The sequence below is a fragment of the Aulostomus chinensis genome, chromosome 21 (genome assembly GCF_037954235.1).
Source record: "Aulostomus chinensis isolate RoL2024-O1b breed Wild chromosome 21, RoL_Achi_v1.0, whole genome shotgun sequence".
NCBI classification, from domain to species: Eukaryota; Metazoa; Chordata; class Actinopteri; order Syngnathiformes; family Aulostomidae; genus Aulostomus; species Aulostomus chinensis.
The window spans coordinates 6,270,701-6,292,341 of NC_141340.1; the positions used below are offsets into that span (position 1 = coordinate 6,270,701).

A 21,641-nucleotide genomic window follows, 5' to 3' on the forward strand; every position below is an offset into this window, starting at 1 on the left:
TGCTTATAAAGCTGTATGGACGTGATATAAAATAAACCATTCATCCATTTTCTACCTCTTATCCTGTTAAAGGTCGCTAGGGGGGGGTGGAGTCCATCCCATCACCCTTCGGGTGAGAGGCCAGGTTCTCCCTGGATGGGTCACCAGTCCATCACAGGACCAACACATAGACAGACAACCATTCACACTCACAGTCACACCATCAGTCAATTTAGAGTATCAATCAGCCTCGTCCCCTCTTGATGTCTTTGGACTGTGGGAGGAAGCTGGAGTACCAGAGAGAACCCACACAGGAACAGGGAGAACATGGAGACTCCACACAGAAAGACCCCGTGCTGGAGCCGGGGCTCAAACCCGGAACCTTCTTGCTGTGAGGTGACAGTGCCGCCCTATAAAATAAACCATAGAACTTCATCCTGTAGTCTACTTTGACACTCGTCCCTCCGAACTACAGCCTTGATTTATACCAACAAACTCCTGTGAGCCTGAGCTGACGGCTTCAGGTTCTAGTTCTTCTCTCTATGAATGTTGTCTGTGGTCTCCATTTCTGACAGCCAGACTATTTATTATATACCCACCGGTGAGAGTTTCCACACACACACAATGTGGCGTTATTGTTGTAACATGTTCGTATATTGTGTGGTTCGACGGTTGTGTCATCTCTGGCATCCATCACGTGTTTACTGTACAGAGACAGCATGGCGCTTTAGATTTATGACAGGAAATTATTTTCCGGAGTGAAAATGTTCTAAGCATAGATTTTTGAGCCTTTTTTTAACCTAGTTATTGAGGCTTTGTTTCATTCTATATCAAAAAGCTTCTTTTTTTTTTAATCTGTTAGAGGGGAGAAACAATAACATGACTGCAATTTAAATGCAGCAGCTTCAAAATGTAACCACAGAGTTGAAGCAACACCTGTCAGTCTCTCTAAACCTGTTACCGTGACCGTGTGTTCTAAAGGGAACGCGCTCCATCAGCTGCTGTGTTTATGAAGCTTTATTGATCTCTCTGTGGCATAATGCTGTTTGTGCAGTTATTTGGACCAACTTCCTCTTACTGACTTCAGCGTTCTGCTCCATTATCATGACTCCAGCATCGTGCAGATAGAACTCAGCAGTGACTGGCTCAGGGTACGGAAGTAAATGTTGCCTTCATTTTTTCCAAGTTTCATGGCAGGAACCAAACCCAACAGCCAGCAGTTGAATGACTACTGTACAATATTTGATCTGGTGCAAAAAGGAACAAGGAAAACCAAGGAATAGGCAAATGTGCAAGATTGTGCATGTAATTATCTGAAGAGTGATGGAATTTCTTCACTCGTAAGCCATTTAAAATTATATTACTGACCCAACAATCTTTCTAACTACATTTCTTGACCGACCAACCTGTTTTGTTTTGTTTTTGTCATTGCTAACTAGATTGATACTGTCGTCAGTGAACATATTTATCACTTATTTCTCTCCAACACATGCAGGAGCTCTTGAAACTCAAAATGCCTCACCCCTATTCTGAGTGGGATTGTGGATAAAAGCTGTTGTGTCCTATGGTCTTGAGGCGTCTTCAGGAGCGCTGTTCCACAGCCTCCTCCATGGAGAATATGAGATTTTTGCTTGCGGAACCCCACCGCTGAGCCTCTGAAAACATCTGAACTTTCTGTGAAGCTTCAAGGTTTAGATGATGTGCTGGAAAGTGTGATATCTGTCTACAGAGAAGGTAAGCGGTCATAGACTTTTCCTTTCCCCGCTGAGACGACTCTCATTCGTCTTCTCGAGTACCTCGAATTCTCCTTCTCCATTGCATGTCTGCTCTTGTCCATAAGCAACAGATCGCAGCTGAAATGATGACATACTTGAGTCACTCTGTTGGAAAAGTTGAATGTGGCCCCTTCGAAGCAGGTCTGCCTTTGTCTACACACTGAACTCCCCGCAGATATCACAAACAGCTCCCGGATCTGTTTTAACCAGCTTATACGAAGAGGCGTTGAATGCCGCTCAGCCCATATCAGATTGATTTAACAGTTTGGTGATCAACACATGAGCAGACAAAGATGGTTTGGAGCCGTGGAGGTCCCAGTTGTGTTGTTTTGTGGCCTCTGGTGAGTAATGCACGTTTGATGTATGAATCAGCATGTGCTACTTTCTGATCTGTGCTTGTAGAATCCATTTTTCACAACTTTCTCACTTCCGTCCTGTCGCTGTGTATGATGCCCTCAGTCAGCAGGCGCATAATGAGAGGAGGGAGCAATCGCATACTCTCTCGGCCCGTGGGCAGCCTATTCAAAGGCCTCCAAAAGGATGCTTTCATAATTGTTGGAGAGAAAATGTGGGAGGAGAAAAAAACGCTAAGTGGACTTTTACATAGAATCACTCACACGAGAGGTTTTATATAACCTGGCCCACTCAGGAGCTGCGACTTTGTGTCCTTGCACCTTTCACACATGCATGATTGAGAGAATCCTACCGCTGATGACTTTATCCTCGTACGTTAAAGCTTTCAGGCACGAGCTCCTCATGTAGCTGCCGGCATGTCAGTGGACGCCACGGAGCAGGGGTGTCACCACAGATGGCAAATCAGCAGGGTTGCAATTCTTTTTCTCTTTTTTTTTATTGTTGTTGTTGTTGGTGCATGTATTAATGTGTGGTAGTCCTGCCCCCGCACCAAACCTCCACCCTCGCATGATGTTCCAACGTTCATATAGAGGTGTGGTTACGTTCCTTTCCGCACAGCTACTGGTTTCTAAAACACTCACATCTCAACAAGCATTTATTGCACAGATGTGTTTTCTGTAAGTTCCGTATCCTGTCAAATTTGTTGTAGTGAAAAGATTTTTTTTTTTGGAACAATAAAAAGCATGTTAGTTAAAGCTGTTAAGCCCTCAAAAGGCTCCTGAAGACTTTCCAGACATCCATAAAAAAATGTCCTATAAAAGTAATTTGCCCCAACTCTCATTACATAATGAGGATGTTGAATTACCATATCATAAATAATTAAAATGCTTTTTTTTAAAAATGGTTAGTGTGGTCTGTGTTGATTTACGGTGCAGCCAGACTATTTATTATGACAATTTCCCCCCTTTTGGACTGTAAAGTTCCCCACATCTAGTACAGAAATACACACTGTTGAATAGTTTTGACATTCCAGTGTCAGCGTGTCTGGTCCATGTAGCTGCTCGGAGGGAGATTTCTTGATGAAATTGTGTTCATCAGCGGCTCCTCCGTCCCTCGTGGGCTTCACAAACTCCTAATTGCACCCAGTCGATATTCTTGCTCATCCCTCGGCTCCTGTTCACCTGCAGGGAGTGGGGAATACACGTTATGGTAACTGGATTTTTTTATACAATAATGTCTGATTTTCATTTCAGTTACTTCTGTGTACTCAATGGGTGATCCATTGCTGCTAATTGGCAAATGTTGCCAATGCACAGCTAGTCAAGAAATACACTGACTTGTTGTCCTTCCCAGAGTCAAACAAGACTCTGCTGCATCCGTGAGCTCAGACGCTCAGAAACCATGGCAAATTTATTGTGCTAAGCTAACTAGCTGGGATGGATGGTCAGGTTTTAATACCTGTCTTGTGTGTTCAGTTTCCATCCATCCATCCATCCATTTTGTACTGCTTATCCTGTTAAGGGTGGCAGGGGGGTGGAGCCTATCCCAACTGTCTTTGGGCGAGAGGTGGGGTTCACCCTGGACGGGTCACCAGTCCATCACAGGGCCAACACATGTAGACAGACAACCATTCACACTCACAGCCACACCTACGGTCAATTTAGAGTCTGGATTAACCTCGTCCCCTCTTGATGTCTTTGGAGGTATGTGCAAGGAGAACATGTAAACTCCACTCAGAAAGGTCCCGCGCTTCAATTGGGGCTTGAACCCAGAACCCTCTTGCGATGAGGCGACAGTGCTAACAACTGCTAACCCACCTGTGTTTCCTCTTCATTGTATTCTGTTACAAATGGATCAGGTTCTGGATCCTGGTTTTTCCAGATGTAATTGGCCTCATCCTCACTTACACAGTGGACCGTGATTAGTATCAGCAGTCGCTCTTCTAGTTGTTACTTTGTTGACCAAAGTTTTGAGGTGCTGCATCAAATCGCACCCAGTCAGAAAAGTAGTTCTGTGTCTGATTCTGAAATTACAATGTGTCGCAATTGTAATAGTTTTGAATATTTTTGATGACCTTTGACAAAGGTATGCTAACCTGCCCTTCCATTACCATTTATTGCGCTAAGCTAACTAGCACTCAGATGTCTCTGCAGGCCTCTTCTGCATGCACAGAATTATTTATCTTCTTGTCTGGTGGAGGATGGACAAATTTCCAAATAGTTGTTGTGTTCCGGTGACTTATATTTACATGCTTGGATAGTCACATGCTCTATGCTGTAGCCTAGAGCGTGGCTTGACCTGCACCTCCTTGGAAATGCTTCTATACTGTTTTGTGTAATCTTAGACTGCAACAGCTTTGACTGTTACACTTTGTAACATCACATTTCCTCCTACTAATTTCCATGAGCTCATTTCCTACCGTTTTCTGTTCACCACGTAACACAGCTAAACATTTGTGAGCACAAACAGCAAAACCATTTCATCTGTTTCATTTAATGTGCTGTTCCTTGTACCACGGTCTTGACTGTAAGCCACATAACCTCCTGCTTATTGCAGGACGTTATGCTATGGCCCACAGCTGTGGGCCTGATGCATAACCAACTCCCATCATACTCTCAATGCCCCCTCTGACACGCCAGCTCTGTTGGATCAGGAAACTGTGGTGTGTTTCACAAACAAAAGAGAAAAAAAGACATCTTATTATTTTTTTGTAGCTCAGGACAAGTTGTTGTTCCTGGGTCATCTGAGCTTCAATTGGCTTAAATTTCATTTATTTTTTTTAAGGCCCTTCTCCAAATACTACCTTGTCACAGTGTCTCATTGGATCATGTAGTGCTACTTCTCCTGTCTGACACCCCCTCAGCTCCCACCGTTCTTGTGGGTTTGAAGTCTGATCACATTCATGCATGACCAACACTGCTGCTAGTGCTGTGCATTTGTATGCAGGCGAGCGTCGGCAGAACTGGTCCTAATGGTCTCACAGTCTACTGAGCTTGTTCTCAGGGCACAAACGGGCTTACAGCAACTCAGCCATGTTTTAATTTGACCACTGATCAACTGTTTTTGATCACATGCCTTAATCATAAAGAGCAAGCTTTCCGTTGCCTGTTTAGTCAAGAGTTTGTCATGAAACTCTTACAGGAGGAGCAGGGGAGCCTTGCAGAAAACCCGACATGCTCTCTGAATCAGAGGAAGTGTTACACAATAGGAAGTGGTGTGTGTGTGTTTTTATGTGCGTGTGTCTGTTCCATGTTTTTAAAGTCTTGTTGCCTGAGTTTCACAAGGTAGGCAGTGCGTGAGAACCACCCAGCTGTTGCATGCTCATCAAGGCATCTGCAGCTTTTTCTTTTTTTCTTTCCTTTTTGGGTAATTTTTAAACCTGACGATGAATTTTGTCACATGTCAGCTTTTATTCTGTGGTGTATGTGGTGTAGCGTGTGCTATTCTGAAAATGCAGAAAGAAAGAGAGAGGAAATGGAGCGTATCTGAAGTTTTTGGATGTGTTTATTTTTTAAAAATCACGATGTTTATTCCACAGTTAGATTAACAATCATGTTTTTTTTTTTCCCCACCAACTGTGTGTTAAATTCTAAAATCGTAATTCGTTCAGTGCCCGGGTGTTTACACACTTGGGTGTGACGTGTCACTGTCGTCTTGTCTTTCAGAGGCTGACCTCTGCTGCAGGACCGTGACCCGAGGCCACCTGCTAGGCCGGGCCTCCCTGCTCCTGACTGACAGCTGTACAGCTCTGTTATTGGTAGGTCCTCATTACCAGTTAGATTAAGCTTTTATCCATTGATTTGTTAACATGATATCTCACACCTGGAGGAAATCCCTTCAAATATATTACAAACATCTGCTGGGACTTGATGACGAACTTCGTGGTCAGAGTTCAAGTGCACTGTGAAAGGCAAATACAGTAGTTCTAGTTTCTAGAAGTAATGTATCAAATAAGGGTAGCCATGTTTCCAGCAATAATCTTTTTTGGGCATTTTCAGTTATGGGATAGGTGGCACGGTGGTGCAGTCGTGGCAAGAAAGTTCCGGGTTTGAGCCCCAGCTCCATCACGGGATCTTTCTGTGTGGAGTCTCCATGTTCTCCCTGTTCCTGTGTGGGTTCTCTCTGGTACTCCAGCTTCCTCCCACAGTCCAAAGACATCAAGAGGGGACGAGGCTGATTGATACTCTAAATTGACCGTAGGTGTGGCTGTGAGTGTGAATGGTTGTCTGTCTCTATGTGTTGGCCCTGTGATGGACTGGCAATCTGTCCAGGGTGAGCCCCGCCTCTCGCCCATAGCCGCTGGGATAGGCTCCAGCCCCTCCGCAACCCTTAACAGGAATAAGCGGAAGAAAATGGATGGATGGATGGATGGAAATATGGGATCAGAAATTGTGAAGGACAACAAAATTTCAATAATTAAAAAAAAAACAAAACACTTAATTTTCCCAAAATGTTTTTACACTCTCTTGACCACGCAGAGGAGTAATTCTGTCAGTTTAGCTCCAAGCAGGATAACTCTAAAACATTTGGATTTATTCCCATGAAACCTGCAAGGATGGTCGAACTTCTGCCCAGCAACAAGCAATTAGTTTCTGGAGTTGATCCAGATCAGATGAAATTGTGCTAAGTATGCGCTCTGACATGAAATAATTGCATCATAACCTACTGAAAACAAAATCATAAAGATCTCCACACAGATGCTCCTCCTTCTATCACTGTAACTCAGTTTATTACAGCCTTGCTCAATGCAGCCTACACAGCCATCTTTCCACCAAACTATAGCACCTGTAGCCCTCTTTATTTCAGAAGAGTGCGTCTTTCCATCCATCCATTGTCTACTGTTTATCCTGTTAAGGGTCGGGGGGGGGGGCTGGAGTCTAATCCAGCAGCCTTCAGGCGGGAGGCGGGGTTCACCCTGGACAGGTCACCAGTCCATCGCAGGGCCAACACATCTAGACAGACAACCATTCACACTCACAGTCACACCTACAGTCAATTTAGAGTCTGGATTAACCTCGTCCCCTCTTGCAGTGAGGCAACAGTGCTAACCACTGCACCACTGCACTGCCCAGAAGAGTGTATCAAATGAGCTTAATAGTTAGCTTTTGCTAAAGTGTAATGTTAGTTGCATCAGCCTGTAATGATTCACCTGGATCCACAGCCCCCCCCAACGATTCTGGGGTCTTCCTGCTTGTTGTTTTTCCAGTCAGCCATCAGCTTCTCTGGTTTTTGGCTCTTTCTCACAGCTCACTGTTCTGTTATTGACTCTCTCTTTTTTTTTTTTGCACTGACATGATTCGGTGGGCATGGCTGTCATCAGTCTGTTCGTTCACACGAGTGAGCAACAGCTGCTCTTAGGTGCTGCTAGTGACAGCAGAGTTGCACTTTTTGCCATCTTTGGTGTTGAAGTCACCACTTTTTTTTTACTTTTTTTTTTTTACACTCACACACTCATGTTCTCAGCAGCTGTGGTAGAGGAGAGCTGCACCGCGCCACTGGTTGGTCTGGGTGGACGAAACTGGGTAGAGCACAGTAATGAAAGGCTTGGATTGTAATCAGCTTTCTTTCAGCTGATCCTTTAAAATATGCCAGGATGCTGATCCAGCTTCTTAATGCAGTTCCTTTTGTAAGAGGCACAGGGACCAAATCTACAGTCCATATTTTGTGCTAAAAGCCATGTCAGTGCTCAGCTTTGAAGCTTGAATCTGTTTTTGTGGCCGTTGACATGGAAACACAGTGTAAGGAAACAAAAGGAAATGAATTGCGCAATAAAATAAGAAGTCTAATGTAGATGGCACAGGCTTCTCGTTGGCCTCGAATGATTTTAAGAACATATTTGTGTCTGAGTCCATACATGAAACCCTGGATTCTACCATCAAGTAAACGAACTATTTTGATCCTGCCGACTCTCATTCTGACCTCCAGATCACTATCTCCACAGCTGTGTTCCTCCGTATCTATTCAAGGATGGAACACACATCTAATCCTAATTTGAATAGAAAAGCAGGTTGTGGATTGACGAAACGCAGCGCGTCACTCTTGTTTTTGCGCCTATGTCTCCTTCATTGTTGCACCCTCATTTAGGTCACAGGACGTGCAGGAGGAGTGTGAGAGAATAGCTGTCTTTCTCTAAATGGCAGTTGAGTCAGTGGCTTGGCTTTTTTTTTTTTTCATTAGTGGTGTTTTCATGCTAATGTGAGTGCAACACAGGTGGGAGGACGAGAAGATGATAACTGCTCGCTCATTGACTGACTGAGTGTTTTTTTTTTTAATGTCCAAACACATTTGATTTCATTCATCGTCGATCATCTGCGAATGTTCTTAAGAGCTTTGGCAGGCGCAGTAGCTCGGGTACACAGACCGCCTGCAGTGCACCTCTGCCTGCTGTAATCTAAATGTGCCGTGCTGCTGGTGTATGTGTTACGCTGGCTCAGGAAATGAAGTGCATTGTGGGCCATATAAAGGAGTTGAGTAATGTAGTCCCTTTGAGCTTCCTGCCCCCCCCCCAAGGCCATGATGTTTATGTAACTGCAGGGCGCAGGGGTCAGTGCCCCGCCGTCTCTGTACGTGACCAGCTGGCAGCTCGCACAGGAGCTACACTGCTACTGAAATTAAAGAGGTTTTGAAATGTTGTTTGATAGTCGGCTGCTTTTGCGGTTTGAATGGAGGCTTGTTCTAAGCAGCAAAGAAAAATGAGATAAAGGTTTTAGCCTCGGAAATTACGAGATAAAAAAAGGTCTGCATTATGAGTCATGATTGGGAGGTAATATTATGATAATAAAAGTTAAAATTATGAGGAAAAATGTAGCATTAGGGAGAAAGAAGACCAAAATAATGACGATTATGAGCTTAAAAATCATAGGAAATTAAAACATTTCGGCGTTACAGTTGGAAGATAAAAAGTTAAAGTCTGAGATAAAAGTTACGAGAGAAAAGTTTAAGTTAAGACTGTTGAAATTGCGTGAAAGCATTTGATGAGTGTGAAATATAATTTTGACATTTTATCTCAAAATTCTGACTACTTAGTTCATAATTGTGACTTTCTAGTATCATCACGCCTACATTTTTGTCTTTTCTCTCCATTTAATGGTGTAAATGTCACTTTTAACATTCCCAGGTGAATTCCCTTTTTCTGGAGCAGAATATTTTAGGAACATGTAGGTTTATTTGTTTAATCTAGGTTTCACTCGTTAAAGCGGCATTCATTTTACTGCCAGGGTTTTTCATCTCACCCTGTAAACCATCCATCATTTCTCCTCGGTTTCCCTGTCAGTGTTGTGTATATTCCTCCGTGTCTCCTTGGAGATTGTTACCATGACACACAGCTATCATTTGATTGGCTTCGCTCTGGTGCTGGAATGCTCTGACTGCTAAGCCTCAGGTGGTTCATATATATGTGTGTGTGTTTGTGTGTTTATATATATATGTATGTATGTATATATCTTTGTGTGTGTGTGTGTGTGTGTGTGTGTGTGTGTGTGTGTGTGTGTGTGTGTGTGTGTGTGTGTACTATATAAAGGATATGTAGGGTCACTAAGTCAGTGTATCCCCCTTGTGAGATCTTTTGCATGTGTGTGTTTGGAGACTAATGCCAAGCTGATGTAGTGCCCAAGTAAGACTCCAACCCATTTATTTAAATAGCCTGAATGGCGTGCTATTTTAGTTAGCATGCAGTAGTACACAAGCTGGTGGCGGAGAAGGCGAACTGTAGACGTGTTGCATTATGAATGGAGAATGGAGCCGAGTTAATGCAGCAAGCAGAGTTTTCTACAGGGTGGATTAGCCTCGCTAAGCCAGGGGAGGTGTGGTACAGTAGCCTGAGGTGAGGCTTTTCTTAGCTCTCCTGCTGCTGTGATAGTCACTGAGTTGATGCTGCCCCCGTCTGGTGAATCCTGGTAGTGTGTAGCTGGCAGATAATACATTAAATGCTGATTTGTGTGTGTGTGTGTGTGTGTGTGTGTGTGTGTGTGTGTTTTAATATAGCTAAAAATAAGCATTCACTAACTTTGGTTTCATATCTTTTGTTATTTTCTTTAAACCCAAATTACAGTTTTTTTGGGTGCCACATTTCAAAATTAGCCAAATAAAGAGTGAGTTGTTTTAATTTATTTCATCTTACCCAGTGGAAATTCTGATAAAACGCTCACACTGCATGTCTTTTCACTGCATGGAAATATTCACTCTTGACTCAGCAGATGGAAAACACTCCAGCACCCCTCCCACTCACTGAATAGGTAATTGGAGATGATATGTCTGAGTGGGTGTAATATGTTGGAGTGGCTTGTTATGTCAGCTAAAAGCTTCCCCTTGGTTATATATTATTAATGCCACTGGAAGGTTGACACTGTGTTACTTCCTGACCAGGTTCCCTCGAGTCCGGCTGCTGTTATTCCAGTGCAGGGAAAAGATGTCAGACAGCCTTGGGAGGATTAGTATGAAAATGGAATGAACAGATATGTCATTTGAATTCCGTGTATGATAAATCCCTCGCTTATAGTACATGAAATAGCTGGAAGTGACCGCTAGGTGGAGCTCTTTGATTAGCTATTGATGCTGCTCCTCTTTTTTTTTTTTACATCCTTTTCTGCAGTGCACTCTCTTCCTCTACAGATTATTTTGTCATTGGATTTTCTAAATTTGATCAAAAGCATCACTAAATCAGCTATGTGATTGTATCAGTTTTGGGAGTGGCCTTCCTCAGCAAGCATGCCTTCTGTGCACTACTCTTTTCAACCTCCAGATGGCACTCCTCCCTTTGGAATAAATATACAGCTACTTCTCCCTCTCATATCATCCCTCCAAAACCTCCACTGTGCCCCACCCAAAATTCAGTTAGTGATATTTTGCATGAAAAACATCTTAAGGTGATGCTGCACTGTTTGTTTGTTTTTTAATCCATCTTGATCAGATTTTTATTCATACTAATACAAATGTAATCACTCCTGAATATGCATGAATGGGTGATCTCTGAGGTTGCAGTCAGGTCAGTCATGTAATGATGGTTTATGGAGTTGTTCTAGTAGAAGAGTTTGGGCGCTGTGCGCAAATGGCTCCTCTACCCTGAGGGAGTGGCTGCTCAGATCCCCAGCAGAGAGTCAATATGCCCTCAATGATTTCCGAGCATCCTAGGAAGGATTGTGAGGACTCTCAAGGGCAGGGAGGGGTGGGTTTGCCAGGGTAGTCTTTTCCCTCTGAGCCAGATGTTGAGCCGATGCCATAGAAGTAAATTTGAGTGGGATAAAATTCATTTTCTGCAGCTTCCAGAATCTGCATCTGTTTAAAAATAGAAAGCCAGATGATCATTTAAATGCATCGATTTGAAAAGGAACCCAGGCTGTAGACATGTGTTCTGATAGTATAAAATGTATCAGTGTGACACTAAGAGGCTCTTCATGAAGCTCAATTTCACTGGCGCCTGCATTTTAGTTGACTCTTGTGTATGTGCCTGTTGCCATGGTTTCCAACTTTCATCAGGTGCTGTCCAAAGAGAGGGGCTTAGTGGAGGATGAGGCGCTCCCACTTTCATCCTCCTCTGATCTGCTTCTTTGGACAAACTGCCGGTTTCACGTGTGTGATTTGATGTGGGAAGCTTGTTGTGTGTGTGTGTGGGGGGGGGGGGGTGAGATGAGACAGACGATACTGGATGTCGCCTCAAGTGTCAATGATTCAGTCTTCTTGCCGTGCTGAGGTTTGTTTTGATTTGCCAGAATGGGGTGAGGGGGGCATTAGCTGATGTTTACGTGGTTGTAATAATACAGAGGCGTGGCTACGAGGTAATCGAGTTCACCCCCATAAACAAACAAATGGCACACCCCTCCCTTTTCTCTCCATGTACCCCCTAAGCCATTTTTAGTCAGCTGAGTGGGATTGGCAGGAGATGGTTGGGTGCATGGGGGGTGTTGGGGGTGGGTGGGGGGCGGTGGCACGTCAGCCCCATTGGGAAGTGCTCCCCCATTTTCTGCTTGTCGAATCGGGCCACTGTCAGCGAGCTCCAGCGGGTCCGGGTCTGGCTGAGTGGGCTAATGCGATGTGGCGTGTCACCCGGGGAATCTAGGTCAAGTTTAAAGCTGCCTAGCTCTCCCCGCCTCTGCCGCAGTGTGACGCTTCACAATCCCTCCCCTTTCATGCACGCAACGATACTTAGCACCCATGTCTACCTGCGCCAGACTTCTTAAATACCATATAGAGATTAATATGAGCTGCGTCTTTTCTTTTATCAACCCATATAATCACTGCTGCTTCCATCCCTACCCCACCCCCTCCACACCCCAGGCTCAGCCCTCTCCACGACAAAGCCCACGTGATGCCGTGTGTGTGTGTGTGTGTGTGTGTGTGTGTGTGTGTGTGTGTGTGTGTGTGTGTGTGTGTGTGTGTGTGTGTGTGTGTGCCTGGTTGGGGAGGGCGTTGTTTTTCTTCCATAGTAAAGCAGCAGGGCACGTGGATCCTCATGCTGCAACCGAGTAGTGGAATGTCAGCACTATCCCTCGCCTGCTTTAGCCAGCCAACAAACTACGGGCCGTGTTTCTGGGGCGCTTGTCGCAGTGCTTGGTTTCAGCTGCTGGGGAGCAAGTTTATTAGAGGCAAGCGCAGGGGCTACGAGACACTAAAAGGGAGTGCCATGCAGAGGTCAGGCTGCTGCATGGGCGTGGCACGGCCCTGAACCAAAATAAGCCTCTATGCAACATCTGTGAATATCTGGAATTTTTTTCACTACATATTCAACATTTTTGAATTTTTGTAAATTGTATATTTGTCAGTCGGAATAAAACAAACGTTAATGATATTGTGATAATATTTTTTTTCAATTTCTAGCACATTATTTTTTTTTTCTGTAATTTATCATCAAATCTTGCACGTTGAATATTTTTTGCCTTTTATTGAATATAATTAGTTGGGAGAAAGTGGGAAATGGAAAGTGATTTTTTTTTTAATATTTACCAGCATGTTTTATTTAGCTTAATTTTTCATCCAAAATCTGATCATGTTAATGTAAATTTGCTGAGCTGCACAGGAAAATCCCATCAAATTAAATCAGCAAGCATTCAGTGGTGGAATGAAATATTCCCCCATTATTTCTCGTTGACTTCACTCCTCTACTAATCCTCTGTTTTGGGTGCATTACCTCATCTGTATTAACATATTCATGTGCTCTCAAGTCCTACTACTACTGTACTCACTGCTCACGAGGAGCTGCCGTCTGATTGGCTGCTGCAATGTTTTCAATGGCACCAAATTTTTTTTGACTCCATGGATACAGCGAGCTGTTGGGTAGATTGGCTCAGCCAATAGGAGAGCTGCGCGGGCTCCTGCTTGTCAGATTCTGCCCCCGGCCTTAGAAGCAGCCCTCCCTCCCTCGCTGCAAGCACGCGATTGCTCAGTGGGGGGTTCAAAACAACAACAAGGCTGCTGTTGGGCTCTCTGTGGTGCCCAGGTCATGCCAGTGATACTGGGTACTGCTGCAGCCACTGAGGGAGGGGTCCTTGAGCCAGCATTTCAGCCTCTCTCTATTGCTGTGTGCATAGTAATAGTTGCATAGTAACACATTTTTTAAATGCATCTTCAAAGCTGTCCTCATAAGAATATGAAGCAGCAGCGTCTGTATTCATCTGTTTAATATTCTCAAAATTAAATTTAAGGAGAAAATGTAATCCAGTCCTATTCAAGCACGCTTGAAGATTCTCTGTTGGACTTGCAGCCACGCAAATCCCTGTCCTTAAAATGACCTCATTTCAAACGGCGCAAGGGAGCGCCATTGGGCCCACACGACTACCCGCGCCCGCACTGACGCCGCCCAGTCGTCGCTCTGCCAGCTGGCCGGCCTCAAGCCGGCTGAGAGGTGGCGGTAGAGGCCTGGCGACGGTTGGCAGCGACGGCATCATCCAGCAGAGTGAAGTCGGTGACAGCTCTCGTCCTCTCTTAGGCTGGATCAGGTGCCTTTTTCCGACAGCCAGCGAGGTGCCGGCGTTGGCACAGTCAGACATTCAGGTCACATTAGTGGAGGCTAATATGACGAGGCTGGACAAGGCAGGTGGGGCTTTGCAGGTGGTCGGCGAGTTTGACTGAGGCACGGTTTTCAAAAAGTAAACCGGAAAAAAAATGTCTGTGTACAAAATTGAAAGTGTAGTATGCAAGATGGGAAGTAATAAATTAATAAAAACGAATGTTCACCAATTTATGAAAGCCCAGCGTGTAGAGATGCGTGCTTCTCCTTTGACTTTACTATTAATAAACAACATTTCTTCTGGTAGAATAAAAGATATTGTGTTGGCATCTTTGTGTACTAAGGATTATTTCCTCTTTAAAATAAGGACATGACCCACTGCTAGCTTTTCATATTGCAGCCACAGGATTACATGTCACCCCGCCTGCATCTCATGTATTTTAAACCCACTCTACTCACGACTGCTGAGTTGGTACTTTGTCACAGCTCCTCCCTGTCTCTCGCTGTTACCTGCGTCGGCATGTCACCGCTGCTTTTCACTCTGTCACTTCTCACCTGTCACTCTTCCCATGACATCTGGCTGCCTGCTGAACTTTAAATTAATCCCCACCGGCCCTCTTTTCAACCTCTCAAGAGTACAACCTGTCCGTCTTCGCTCCATCACTAAGGGTTAAACATGTCTCCACTGATGTAGGCTGCCGCTCTTTCTTCTCAAACTGTCTCAGATCTTAAACTCGTCATATGTCTGCTGACCTCTGCTCGGGAGAGAGCTTGGCTCTGCTCTGTCGCTCCTGTGACTCCTCGATAGCACCAGGACTAAGAGCTGCCAGTTCTCATGAACACAGCCGAGGTGACTGCAGATATATACATCAATGCTTATAGATTACTAGCTGACAGCGCCAGTGTGACATCACACATTGGTTCACTCACCCGAAGGATGGCTAGATGTGACGGCATCTACCACTCACAGAAGCCACGCCCATAACTTTGTGTAGCTTTAAAGTGATACTTCACCCTAAAAGGGTATTGTGTCTTTTAAGTACCCCCCCCCCCGAATTTTTTTCACCAATGCATTGCTTCTGTGTGGCTCCAGAGTGCAGAAAGAGCCAGCCACAGATATTTAGCTTGAAGCTAACGGCAGTTTTGCTGCCGCTAGTTGTTGATCATATTTAGCTTCAAGGTGAATCTACGTAGCTGCATTCAGGAGCCACAAAATACATTTTTTTGGTAAAGTATCACTCAAATCTCTAAATGATCTGTGATGAAGAGCATTGATGGTGGTGTTGATAGTCATTTCATTACTAATAGGATGATAATGGGTTCAGTTGAGCTGAGCTCTGAATATTCTGTTAATTCAGCCCTCTTTCACTGTCTTTTTACTTTGTCTCATAGAGGCTACAAGCTCTGATATATGAGAAGTACATTTAGAAATAATAAATGTATAGTAATGTTCAGTCTCAGAAGAAAAGTGACAGTCCAGTCACCAGAGGGTTCCTGGTTTCAGCCTCGGCTCCTCCAGATGTCCTGTCATAGGATGCTGAACTGCTAATTGCTCCTGATGAGCAGGTTGGCACCGGGCATGGCCAGTGTGTGTGCCCGTTGAGTAGCTAAAGCTCTTGAGAATTGTATTGGCAGGTTGAGTACCGTTCTTTGTATAAAGGCCAATAAATCCATGAAACTTTAGTAAAATATCCTCTGGTTCTTCCACTGTTTGCCAGGAAGAAAAAGGAAAACAAAATTATTATTACTGTTGACACTTAAGGGTTAAACTAAGAACTCGTCGTGCACCCACTTGTTATAGAATTATTTGCACAAGACAGTAAATGCATGCAGTCTAGTGTTTTACAGGGGCTTTGAAAAGGCCCAGTGAATGGAAGGGAAAGAATACTAAGCATCAGGGGACATCATTTAGTTTTAGGGGAATTTGACTGGTTTTCTTGGAGTTGGAAAATACCACTTTCATATATTTGGTGACTGAAGTTATATAACACAGCAATATTAAGCTTGCTCAGCTAACTAGATGACTGTCTAATAACATAATACTATTTACTGTAATGTACCATAGTTTATTTCTTTATTTCAACATGTAGGACCCCTGGTGAGTGGCTGTCTTTGCTCTCACAGTTATACAGCACACAAACTGTGTTCCAGTAAGGAGATTTAAATGTCCAACGTACAATCGTTTCTCCCTGCCGGCTTTTTATTGAAAAAGTTGTAAATAGATCTGTTGTGTATGATTCTGTGTGACGTCCCTGAGGACACTTCTGTCTGTAAATGTTTACAATTGCTGGGAAGAAACTTAGCAAAGCAGAAAAAAACTCAAACTGATTTGTTTTTAATTTTGGGGACTTTTTGGTTTGACATCTGGTGGGAGAGAGCCTGGGTGCAGGAAACACACATTAGAGAGGTACCTGGGGGACGCTGGTGTCTACTGAGCACTAGTAAAGCAGAACGAGGGTGAGGTGTGCTGTAGCACCACTCTGCGACACTCTTCTCATCTCTCTCTGTCTCTCTCTCTCTATCTCTGTCTCTGTCTCTGTCTCTCTCTCTCTCTCTCTCTCTCTCTCTCTCTCTCTCTCTCTCTCTCTCTCTCTCTCACACTCATGTTTCCTCCGCAGGTATACGGAACATGGGGAACCTACTGAAAGTTTTGACATGCACAGATCTGGAGCAGGAGCCCAATTTTTTCCTCGATTTTGAAAGTGAGTACCCCCCCACCCCCCCACCCCCCCATATTGATCACATGAATATCTTACCATACCATTATAAACTCTTACATCTTTTCACCCCTTATCTTTTACACTAAGTTCCTCCTAGAGGCACAAGGAATCAAATCTAGTATCGGAGCTTCTTTCACTGTCTTGTGCGCGCAGAATATCAATCATGGCAGAGTTGTAGCAGCCCCCCCCAAATATAAAGCAGTGAAGTTCAGCTGCTTTGTAGCCTAAGGCCCCTTAACGTGGCTTGATCCTGAACTGTAGAGTTCTCACACTTGGCAAAGCCACAGATTCAGTCACCACTTTTAGGGAAAACAGAGCTGCATAGTCTTAGACTCCCTTTGGAAAAATTGATTAAAAAAAAAAATATATATATATATCACTGAAGTCTATTTTTAGTTCCTTGAAATCACTCAATATGAGCAGTGATTTGGAATGTTATCACAGTGCGTGCTTTTACTGTAATACTGCATACTGTAAAAGAACTACAGCTGCCAGTGTGCAGGAGTGCATTACAGTCATCACACTTGGCAAGGTGTTTTCGCTTCAGGTGGTGAAAGAGTTCATAGTGTTGCATCTCCTCGTTGGCACTTCTCTGCAGCTGAAATAAAAAAAGACAACTCCAAAATGTGCACAAAGCTTCAACAGAGCTATTAGAATGTCCATGATACATGATACCTACTTTATCATGAGGAGAGCTGCCACAATTAATCTTTTAGTTGATCAAAGAGAAAACCATTTCCACTTATTTTGATTGTCTCAGGCTTCTCTCCAGCAAAAATCATTTTATGTATATTTTATTTGTAATGCGGCTCTCTTTAGAAGCACGTCTCAAAGTGCTACAGTGTGTGAGAGGTGCAATCCTGAAAAAGAACTGTACTGAAAAACAAACAAAATAGAAAATATCAAAAGCTGACCAAATATAAAGATTTGCTGCTGTTTTATCATGTATGACAGAAAACGAAGAGTTTAGGGGGGCTTTGTACAGTTGGATGGCAAAAGATGTGATTTCCACACCTCAGTTTGGGTTCTGTGAGATGGTTTTGATTATTATTCACGTTCATAAACTCAACTGTTATTTGAGTAATTATGAAAGTACACAGCAGGTCCCATAAGTGATGAAAACAATCATCCTTTTCAGCCCTCACCTAATCTTTTTTCCTCCCTTCAGCTACAAAAGCAGGTTTTCCAAAGTTGAGGAAAGATTAGATTACCTTTATTTACATGAAATAAATAATAGCATTTCAATTATATCTGAGGATTTGCGCCTGTATATGGATTAGACTCCAATCAGATTTGCCCCGCTGACCTCGTTGTTGTCGCCCCTTACAGACGCCCAGCCCACAGACGCAGAGCGCGAGGTGTGGGAACAGGTGGACGTGGTGCTGAAGGACGCCAAGGCCATTCTGGACGAGCTCCAGGCGTACAAAGGAGCAGGACAGGAGATCAGAGAGGTACAGCTGATAGAAACATCTGACCGACAGAGGGTCAGGAGCTGGAGCAGGTGGAGGGTGAGATGAGGGAAGGCTGGAGTACGCCAATGCTGCTTTTAAGGGCCATATTTAGTGTTTGTGAGCTCATGAGGAGTGTAGATGCTTCCTCTTAAGTGCAGCTAATAACTATGGATTCTGTCTTTGACAGGTCACCATTTGAAAAGAGACCTTAGCCTCTCTCACACTGAATAAAAAGCAAATAGACAGATGATGGAGACAAAACGTTACACCGCTGAGCCGGCAGCGGTTGTAAAACTTCCCTAGATACTACCATTAGGAACAATTCAGCAAGGATTATATGATTGTTAAATAAATTCAGTTTTTAAAATCTTTTTAAAAGCGGCTGCCTTCAAATAAAATCTCCCTCCAGAGAACAATAACATTAAAAAAGGTTTTTTTTATAAATGACTAGGTACAGTTCACAGTTAAATACTTTCAGTAGCCTCAGAAACCACCAGAGCTGTAATTAGGAGACGTTTATGGCAACTTCAGGAGAACAAATTCTCCTCATGCTCCTGTTGAGGGTGGGGGACATGGCTGTGTCTCAGCAAAGCCTGGAGGGAGTCTCTGCAAATTTGGCACAAACGTCCCTGGGACATAAAAGATGAACTGCAAAGATTTTGGTGGTCAGAGGTCACTCCCAGCACTGCGTTAAGCATCTCCACAGTCTCTGATCATACTTTATCACATCTTATTATTTTCCTCTTTCAGTTTGAAACTTCATCCATGCCAGCCTGTCTTTCTAAAACAGTAAATCTAACATTCTCCTGCTTTGTACTTTTCTTCTGGTCTTTCGATTTTCAGGCCATCCAGAACCCGAATGACGAGGCATTGCAGGAGCAGGCGTGGGCGGCTGTGGTTCCCTTGGTGGGGAAACTGAAGAAATTCTACGAGTTCTCCCAGAGATTAGGTATGTATCGGCCCCGGTTAGTTTCCACAGGAAAAATAGCATCATTGCTTCTATATGGATACAGTTTCAAGTGGAACAAGCTGAGGTGTCCGGGGAGATTTGACTCAACCGTCAGCAACGTTATGTGTGATTCTGTTGCTGCTTCAAGAATTTCCAGAGCAGTTTGCTATTGTAATTTTCTGCACGATCAAAGTTAATACCATGAAGGACAAGAGCTAATGTTTTCTATAGGAGGCCATATAGACACAACATGACCTTAATATTTGGCGTATTGGCTGCTGAGCTGCAAAAGTTCACAGACATGCAACACACACACACACACACACACACACACACACACACACACACATAGAGCACCCCAGCCTTATATAAACACTCTTAAACCCCCCACAGACCGGCTGCCTGCGTTGCACTGTGCGCTGACCCCTGAGTCGAGTGGGGCTATAGGTTGTTTAATTAGCATGGATACAGAGGGTGGGGGGTGCAGACGTGGGGCTCCTTGATCTTCTTATGACCCTGAGGCTAGAGGTTGTTGGTGGGGGTGGGGAGGGGTTGGGTGCTGCCCGTCATAAACCCAATGGCGGTGGCGGAGAAGGTAGTCAATGGGAGTGGTGGGCAGCGGCAGGCTGGCGATGACTGTTATGTAACGAAGTAGGTCACCTCGCAGGCTTGGCTGCTGCTCTATTTCACTGCCTTGACTTTAGGCTTCAGGGGCCACGGTGGCCTCGGCGGCCTGCTGTCCCATCTGATATGCGTGAGGCTTAAAGTCCATTACTACCAGCGGGTGGAGTAATCTGACGAGCACGACTAATAAGATCAGGATGGGAAGTAGGTGATATTATGGTGAGTAGCTTATGTAATTGAGTGTGCATATAAAATGTAGTACCTCCACTCCTACTGCCCCGAAAAGTCACTTTTTTAAACATTTTCAAGCAACAGAATCACACTTAGTCACAGGCAACCTCTAAATATTTATTTTTTCATTGATTCCTTAGTCAGAAGCTTTGAAACTTTCACATAAATATGTGAATTGGAGGAAATATTGCCCCATTTTGCAGCCTTTTTTTCTTAAAATGCCTTAAATGTGTCAGTAATGCATTCACAGAAGTCATTGATTCAATCAGAAGAGGTTTAACCTTTTCTGATGTTATCTTTGACTCATACGCCGCTGAGGTTTCCCCTCATTTACAGAGACGACGAGTTCACACTTAAAACAATCAGATGTGAGAAAATGAGTCAGATAGAATAGTAACTAGGTGACGCCGCAGTCAGAAATCATGTCTTAATGCAGTCAAAGATGGAAAAGTCTCTAATTTCAGTGATTGTTGGAGAAAATTCCACAAGTTGGAGGCATCAAAGGAAAATCTCCCAAGTTCAGTAGACACACAAGAGACCTTAAGAAGCATCAAATGACTTCATCCCAAACCCTCAGTTCCTCCTGTAAATAGTAACATTGCTGACAGGGTCTGATGGGCCGGTATCACAGCCTTGGTGTGAGGGATTGTGATACACCCCTCCCCTCTTTGCCAGTAAAACGCCTCCATGTCCGCATTCTGCTTGCCTGCTCTGCCGTGACCTGATGAGTTCAGACATCACCCCGCCTCCCCCACCACCACCACCCCCCCTCAGCCCGCCATTCCCTGACTTCCCGACATACTAGTGTGGCTCATTTCTGAAGGTCTGAAAGCAGCTCCATCTTAACTTCTGTTTTGACTGGAACCTACGGGGTGGGGTAGGATGGGGTGGGGGGTTGTAATGCACCACTAAGGCCGATTTTAATCAGCTGCTTCCCTGTGCAAACGCTGGCCCAAGCAGATGGGAGTCATTACCGAACGGCAAACGTGCTCAATTTACTGCCCTGCACCGCCAGCTCTCTGTCCGTCTTCCAAAAGTCGCCTTTTGATTATTTGAAGTGGACCGCTTTCTGAATTGGCCTCTTTTTTTCTGGGTTACGCTGACATACTCATTGTCAAATGTAATCAAGAGGTTAAAATTTTTCACAAAAAGGGGGCTCATTTGGTTCCACGCAGGCTTATTGCATCAGATGTTATGTCATTATCGAAAACCTCTCTTCACTGACTGAAATCTGCATCTATAAATAAATCTTCCCTCCAGGCTCGGAAGGTTCGCCGACTTTTCCTTTTTTTAAACTTGATTTTTGGAGAGACATATTTGTTAAATAATATTTGATGAAGAAGAGATTTTTATTCAGTCTTGTGCTGGTTTCCCTGCTCCGCGTGCATGCTTAATGATCGGTCCATTGGTATGTCAAGGAAAAGCGCAGGCTTTGTATTTACTTGCTGTCAAAACAATGAGTGTAATCCTGCTTGAATGAAATCCTGTTCCCCAAACCCCCCATTTCATGCCAGTGAGATAATTAGTCCCATGTCTCATCTGCATCTGAGCGGGAAAGCCTCTCAGCCCCCCCTCCCCCCTGGACTGGCACTGGGCCTTGGGCAGTTTGGGCACCAC

The 21,641-nt window shown here is 44.2% G+C and overlaps 1 protein-coding gene across 2 annotated transcripts in view; it reads left to right on the top strand.

Annotated features, from left to right (window-relative positions):
- Positions 1 to 21,641, top strand: part of cyribb (CYFIP related Rac1 interactor Bb) — a 34,688-nt gene that overhangs the window by 4,623 nt on the left and 8,424 nt on the right. For both annotated transcript variants that reach the window (XM_086191612.1, XM_086191613.1), the window contains 4 exons: positions 5,774 to 5,865; positions 16,668 to 16,751; positions 18,099 to 18,220; positions 19,064 to 19,169. In XM_086191612.1, the coding sequence (XP_086047738.1) occupies positions 16,679 to 16,751; positions 18,099 to 18,220; positions 19,064 to 19,169 (301 nt within the window). In that variant the 5' untranslated portion in view covers positions 5,774 to 5,865; positions 16,668 to 16,678. The remainder of the gene's footprint in view (positions 1 to 5,773; positions 5,866 to 16,667; positions 16,752 to 18,098; positions 18,221 to 19,063; positions 19,170 to 21,641) is intronic.